We start from the raw sequence: 7,598 nt of genomic DNA, 5'->3' as shown, positions 1-7,598 counted from the left end.
GTGTCTCTAACTGTGTCTCCTCTTTGTCTAGAAGTGTAAAGACAGCCACCTTAAATTTATAACCAAATGAACAAACTCTTTAGTCCCTCTGGCCCTGTACAGATGGACGAGAGCGTCTGTTTTGAGAGAACAGTGTGTCTCAAATAGAAGCCATAGGGCATGTCCTTTTATGGTCTTCCTCTTCGTATTTGGCACCATCCTGGGAAACAAGGAGGTGGGCACACCTGGTAGGGTGAGGATAAAGTGCCCCCCGGTTGCATGGGGCCCTTTACCCAGAGCGTGTCTGATCCTGTGCTGTCTCTGTCCCTCTGTGTTGCATCGTAACCCTCATCATGGCCCCCAAGAAGAAGGAAGAGCCCAAGCCTGTAGCTGCACCCAAACCCCCAGAGCCTGAACCCCCCAAGGAGCCAGAGTTTAACCCAGCAGAAGTCCAGGTACTACCTTTAAGATCAAAGAGCCTGTATGGTGTTTAGATCTATTGGAAGGGATAGGCTCTAAATAACATAATTCTCATGCTCTGTTGATTTAAAGCATGTTGATTTCTGTTGAGTCTGATGTCATTGCAGAACCATTTTTAAGTTCCACAAAGAACAGTTTTTTTCTTTAGTTCTTTAGTTCGCATGCTTTTAAGAAACCAGCAACAAATATGTTGATTTGAAGAACCTTCAATGTAAGATCAAGAACTTTTTGACACATCAAATAACCATATCGTCAACTCAAGAACACCGTACAGTGACAGATGACTAGTAAAGAACTTTCATTTGGAAGAATGCATGTATGAGGTCCAAGAAATCCCAATAATGCTTCCATTTAAGTTGTTAAATATGTTCCTCTGACCTAATCAAAACCTAGTAGGAGATATAAGTGAAGCTTCAAACCTCAATTCAGTTGTAGTGATGTTGTGTTTGTTTCAGGTCAATTTGACCCCAGCAAAAACACATTGCAGAAAAATACAAAAAATGAATCTAAATAGACAGGAGAGCACCTGTATAGTGTGTATTCCAGTCAGAGAATCTTAACATGTGAAAATTCATTGAATTTATTCATGTTTTATGTATTGGGTCTCTGAGACCCCAAACAGAAGTAAAAATTTTCATGGATTACAGTGGAAGAATTTTATCAAGATGGTGCTCTTTCACGATGCTCGGCATCTGAGCATTGTTCCTTGAAGATTAGAAAGGACAAAAGTTTTCCTGTTATCTTTACCTCATCCTCTATTGAATTTCCTGAGGACAAATGTGACCTTCTCACAAAGATAACTGCTATGCTCTTGTTGCTGTCTTTGATGTCCACGTGCTATTTTTGAGCAACATCAGAGCTGCCATGTGATGTAGATTGTGCAGTGCATCCAGGGACAACCTGCTGTTGAACAATGACTGTGAATTCCATTTGGCAGATCCAATGGCTGTGGATTTAGAACAAATGATATCACCAACAGTTGGTTGATTGCAGTTGGATTTGGCAGTGTGTTGTGTATATATTTGTTTAAACTGTAGAGCTCATAATTAATTATTTGAGAAGCCATTTGCCCTAAACAAAAGAAGTGTCAATGTTCACTTTGATGTTGTCTGGGGATTTATTAGGCCCCCTTTGAAAAGATTTTGCAACTTAGAAATTCACATGTTTAGACATGCTAAAACTTATAAATATCATCATCAATACTCAACAACATCCCTTTCCCATTTCATTTTGTGCAGATTAAGTAATATTTTGTTTTCCCAGTGAATAATTGAGCACACTACATCAGCTTCAGAAGAGCCAACAGAACAAAAGTGATTTTATTGGTCACTGTTGCCACCCCACACCTCATTTCCATAGTCTGGAATTTTGGGGTTAGGGAAAGCCGTTATATATTCCAACCCATTGTGGTTTAGGCCGCACACAATGTGATTTTGATTATTCTGTTCCAGAGTGGACCACCCAATCTGTCGTCTGAATTCTGCCTACATTCACAATTTTGAATCTATTTATATGTTTTAACAGAAGACGTAAAGCATTCTCATGCCACTAGAAATGATGCAAAAGTGTGAAACAGAATTTAAAATGGTTGGGCTGAATTGGTGTTAGCCTCGCCACACAAAGAAATGGGGTTTGATTCCAAGGTATCATGTAGGCTACTGATAAAATGCACATTATATTTTGAATTATAAATTGTAAATGGGCTTTGATTACTGAAATCTGATGATTAGCATTTAGCACTATTGTGTTTTGAATCCCATGTCATTGTTAATATGCTGATAACTACCAATAGTGTTGGGGAGTAACGGAATACATGTAACGGGATCACGTATTTAAAATACAAAATATAAGTAACTGTATTCCACTACAGTTACAATTTAAATAATTGGTAATTAGAATACAGTTACATTCAAAAAGTATTTTGATTACTGAAGAGATTATTTTGCATTTTATTGTCATTTGTTTCATTTAATATTTATTCCTTTCAGATGGAAAACATTTATACATGTAAATGATGTGATCCAAAGTGCATTTGAACAGCGGTGAAAAACTTTCTTATGATGTGAAAATCGTGTTCTTGATAATAATTCTTGTGTTGTTTTCCTGTCAAATGTATAAAAATCATTAAAACAATATCAATTAGATTTATCTTGTTTTAGAAACAACACTCCATAAGATATTGAGGTTTTTCAGAGTTTTTATATTTAATACAAGTAAAACAATCTACCAGTGCTGAAGAAGTAATCCAGAGTATTTAGATGACATTACTGACATTGAGTAATCTAACAGAATACATTACAAATTACATTTTACAGCATGTATTCTGTAATCTGTAGTGGAATACATTTCAAATGTAACCCTCACAACCCTGACTACCAACTACCCAATTGTTTCTGGTAACATGAAGTCATTATTCTCTGCTTTTGACAGCAAAACATGTGCAGGGGTGGAATTAAGATGCGATCTTTGGGGGTTGGGGGCAAGTAGTTGTCTCTTTAACGGACTGGGAGGGAGGTGTCAGAAGTTTCTGGGAGGGCAGAAGGAACCCCCCGGCTTCTATAGACATGACCATGGCACATTGGTTAAGCCGGTAAGAACGCCGGTGTTGTGCCGAAATCCAACTCACCCCTAACCCTAATCATAGTATAGGAAGTCATTGGTCCCTACCCCTGAAGTCCACCCCTACCCCAAAACATAACCATACTAGGGAGTCATAAAGGTTTTTACATGCAACACAATATAGGGATTATGGGCAAGGATAGTTTTGTTTCAAATTCAGACTTCTTTTTAGCAAAAATCTACTTGTGCCAATAGGTTTTTGCTTAAACTGTTTATGACCTTACCCCCGATAAAGAAAAAAAATTTGAGGAGTTTACATGACCTTACACATTGTCAGTTTATTTTGCATTATCTGTGTAAGATTTTGCAGGATAATGAGCCTTTCAAGGTTGTTTTTTTGGCTATGCATCAACAAACGTTTGCTTAAAAATGAAATACCTCTGTTCTTTTCTTAAATCTCTTCTATTAAGATTGGCATGGCACAGTACAAAGGCATATTGTATTTGAATGTATTGTGGTGGCCCTATTTAAAACATTAACTCTCGATACCTTATCCAGCCACAACTGTTTCCGCAGTGGAGCTCATCTTTTGGCATTTATCCATTTCCTAAGTATCTTGTCAGTGCCATATGTTAGCTCCGTTCAATCACTGTCTAAGCTTGCTAACCCTGACCTGTATAGTTTGCACTGAAATGACAAAAGAGGTATCGGGTGTTCACCAGCAGGGCCACATGTGCCTTCTGGCCAAGGTCGCTTATAAATTCTTCCGGACAATGAATCACTGGACAAAAGGCATTGAGCTTGTGTAACCCAATACGGGTGTGTGCAGACATTTGTCAACGGTGTGCGCAAATAGCACCTGAACATTAATAATCACATTTCCAGTACGCAATTCTGTCATGTATGTCATTCATGCTATTTGTTACATTTAAAGATTTCATATTTGTTACTTGCAAATAGAACAGTTATTTACATTATGATTATTTACTTATTTTTTACAGCTTGAATTCACCGCAGAGCAGCTTGAGGGTAAGTGCTCTGATTTTTGCATAGATGTCAAAATCTTAAAATGTATTTCTTTAACTGAGAAGCTCATTTAGTATCTATTGCCCAAATGAGGCTATTGTATTTAGATTTTCAATATTGCAATATTGTTTGGGTACCTGTTATGTTTGTCAAAGACTGATAGTATAGAATAGAATAGAATTTTTACCACAACTCAACCATCACCAGTGGAAATTGATTTATCATGATGGCTTAAACCCAATGCCCATCAGGGCAGGTATCCAACAAACACTTTAAATGGCCAGCCCCTATGGCTTTGAATTCCACAGAGACGTGGACGTCACAGAGTATTTAAGTCTGTTTGAGGGTGAGAAACACAGCTGATGTCTCATTGTCTTTTTCTCTTCAGATTTCAAGGATGCATTCCAGCTGTTTGACAGGACGCCAACCAATGAGATGAAAATCACTTTTGCCCAGTGTGGTGATCTGATCAGGGCTTTGGGTCAGAACCCTACTAACGCTGAAGTCATGCACGTCCTTGGCAAACCTAAAGCTGAAGGTGAGACCATGATTGCTGGAATTAGGTCTATCTCTCACCACAACTGCCTTTCCAAACTTAAATGTTTCAGACTTTGGTTTGTAAATGTTACATTTTCTATGAGCATTGTATCAGTAGGGAGATCTTGTCAGACTGTACTGTCAAATACAAAGACCCAATCTGTACAGCCTGATTATTACACAGAAATGTGGTAAAGTCTCATATATACCTCGCTGTTGTGTTGTCAGACATGCATGTGAAGATGCTGGACTTTGACCAGTTCCTGCCCATGCATCAGCACATCTGCAAGGCCAAAGACCGCGGCACATTTGAAGACTTTGTTGAGGGTCTGAGGGTGTTTGACAAGGAGGGTAACGGAACAGTGATGGGTGCTGAGCTTAGACACGTCCTCGCTACACTGGGTGAGCTTCAAAAGTCATAATAGTAATAATAATAATGAAAGCACATCTGTTTTTGATATTTCTTCTTTTGTATAAGAATGTCCCTGTGGTTGGTGGCAATCCAAAAAATTTAATTTTCCATCCTTATATTGGGTTTTCTACTATTATAAGTACTTGAAACAGTTGGTTTAAAATGATAAAATAAGGATTAATTTACTTTAGTGGAATCATGGGATTTCAAACCACAGATTTGTTCATGTTTTGTCATGTTTTGGATTGGATGAGTGATTCTTTATGTGATTCAGATGCATACTTGGACCTTTTCACTAAACCAAGTGAAAGCATTATAGTTATAAATGGGAATTTAAAATGCAAGAATAATATTAGTATTAATGTCATGATAGAATGTCAGTAATATATTTCTAATCTTACTATTTCAAATTTGAGATGGACATATTCCATCCATTACCATCAGGACTCCATTGACATGATGATGATTTAAAGGGATAGTTCACCCAAAAATGTAAATTCTCTCATCACCCACATGCCCTCCCACAGGTGTATGACTTTCTTTCTTCTGAAGAACACAAATGGAGATTTTACAAAAATATCTTTGCTCTGTATGTCCATACAATGCAAGTAAATGGTGACCAGAACTCTGAAGGTCCAAATATCACATAAAGGTAACATTAAAGTTATTCATACGACTCCACGGGTTTAATCAATATTTTCTCCAATACGATTGTTTTTGGGTGAGAACCAAGTAAAAAATAAGTCCTTTTTCAATGTACATCTTGACATTGCAGTCTCTAGGCACGATCATGATTTCAAACTCGATTACACTTCCTAGTGCTTGACACATGCACAGAGCCCTATATGGCTATAGGAAGTGTAGTCGAGCTTAAAATCATGATCACCAAGGAGACTGTTAAGATTTCTAGTGAAAAAGGAATTACATTTTGGTCTGTTCTCACCCAAAGCTAATTGGATCAGTTCAGAAGACATAGATTAAACCACGGGAGTTGTTTGGAATGCTTTTATGATGCCTTTATGTGATATTTGGACCTTCAGAGTTCTGGTCACCATTCACTTGCATTGTATGGGCCTACAGAGCTTAAATATTCTTTAGAAGAAAAAAGGTCATACACATCTGAGATGGCATGAAAGTGAGTAAACGTTGAACACTTAATAATCACACAACATGCATGGGAAGAGAACTTTGCCCTGCCTTGAGATGGGGAGTGTTGTATGCTGCATGTTTAATACTGAGTGAGAATGTATGGTTATCTGTAGGTGAGAAGATGAAGGAAGATGAGGTGGAGCAGCTGATGGCTGGGCAGGAGGATGCAAACGGCTGTATAAACTACGAGGGTGAGTTTAATTGTTGATGAATTGTATCTATGCACATTATATGTGGTACTTTATAAATAAATATCTGCTATCAGTGGATTGATAATATCATAGTTTAAGTACCAGTCTAGTACATGCATGCACAACTGTTGCAGGAGTTTTATGTTTTTACTCTCTAATCAGAATTGAACTGCTGTCTTTACCTCTAGATGGCACTGTTGATTGATTTATCACCATTGTTTTTTTCTTGAAACTCACAAGAATAGTGGACCTGTGTATCATTCATTCCCCATTACTGAAAATAAGAAAGAAATCCTATCCTAAATCTAAAATATGGCAACACATGGATTATAATATTGACATATATGTTTTCTTTTACTCCCCCCACAGCTTTTGTAAAGCACATAATGGCTGGTTGAACAGGTAGGACAAACCACTTTTCGTTCTTTATATAAATATATATATATATATATATGTGTGTGTGTTTTTTTAGGAAGAATACACTAAACACAATCATAAAATCAAATGTATTCATTCAAATTATTTGTTCAAACTTTGGGAAAATTTGAGAACTCTCCCACTTTGATGCACACAGAATATAAACAAATGTTGATATCTAATTTTTTCATTATTTACTTATTTTCCCCTCTTCTACAGATGATCAAGACATATCTAACGTGGATACAAAATGATGACAGTTTTATTTCACCAGTGTTCTTTTTTTAACAAGAGCCCCTGCAAGTGTTTCCTGCCGTGGGGCTATTAGCAACATCTGCCTCCACTGTCTCCAACCGTCTCTCGAACGTTCCTTTTTTTTATGCCTCCTCAGTCTGTATGCCCAAAATTACTCCATCATACATCATGCTTGTTCTTTTTGTGGATAAAAAAAGTATAATAAATGTCACTCTTGATTTAAACAGCCTTCTCGCTCTCAGAATCATTTTCATTTCATGATTCCTGGAAAACATCATCACTTTAACATAATGCAATGTGTGCTTTTAAAGCAGCGATGTTGAGGAGCTAATGAAATGGGTGGCTTGCATATGTTTTCACTAAGATGTAGTCTGTGACGGCACATGCCTGTTAATAAGACGATGATGCCCAGGAGTGAGTAATGTGGTCACTGGCACCACGAATCAAAATGTACCCATTAAAAGAAAAAGGGAACAACTTAATTTCTAGTACTGAGGTCTAGTTTTACCAAAATATGATAGATAGACAGACAGAAAGACAGACAGATACATACAAACATACATGCATATTTACAGCAGTCATCATTCTTGGAT

At 37.3% G+C, this 7,598-nt stretch overlaps 1 protein-coding gene across 1 annotated transcript; it reads left to right on the top strand.

Moving 5' to 3' along the window:
* The first annotated feature begins 264 nt into the window (after window positions 1-264).
* Window positions 265-7,234, top strand: myl13 (myosin, light chain 13). The gene is made up of 7 exons (XM_052129238.1): window positions 265-434; window positions 4,020-4,047; window positions 4,433-4,582; window positions 4,810-4,983; window positions 6,256-6,333; window positions 6,703-6,735; window positions 6,970-7,234. Exons 1-6 carry the CDS (start codon window positions 333-335, stop codon window positions 6,729-6,731), a joined length of 561 nt encoding a protein of 186 aa, XP_051985198.1. The 5' UTR covers window positions 265-332; the 3' UTR covers window positions 6,732-6,735; window positions 6,970-7,234.
* The last annotated feature ends 364 nt before the right edge of the window (window positions 7,235-7,598 follow it).

Source organism: Xyrauchen texanus, chromosome 6, assembly GCF_025860055.1.
Source record: "Xyrauchen texanus isolate HMW12.3.18 chromosome 6, RBS_HiC_50CHRs, whole genome shotgun sequence".
Classification (NCBI taxonomy): Eukaryota; Metazoa; Chordata; class Actinopteri; order Cypriniformes; family Catostomidae; genus Xyrauchen; species Xyrauchen texanus.
The sequence above is the reverse complement of the archived record's forward strand: the minus strand, read 5'-3'. Positions and strand labels throughout refer to the sequence as shown.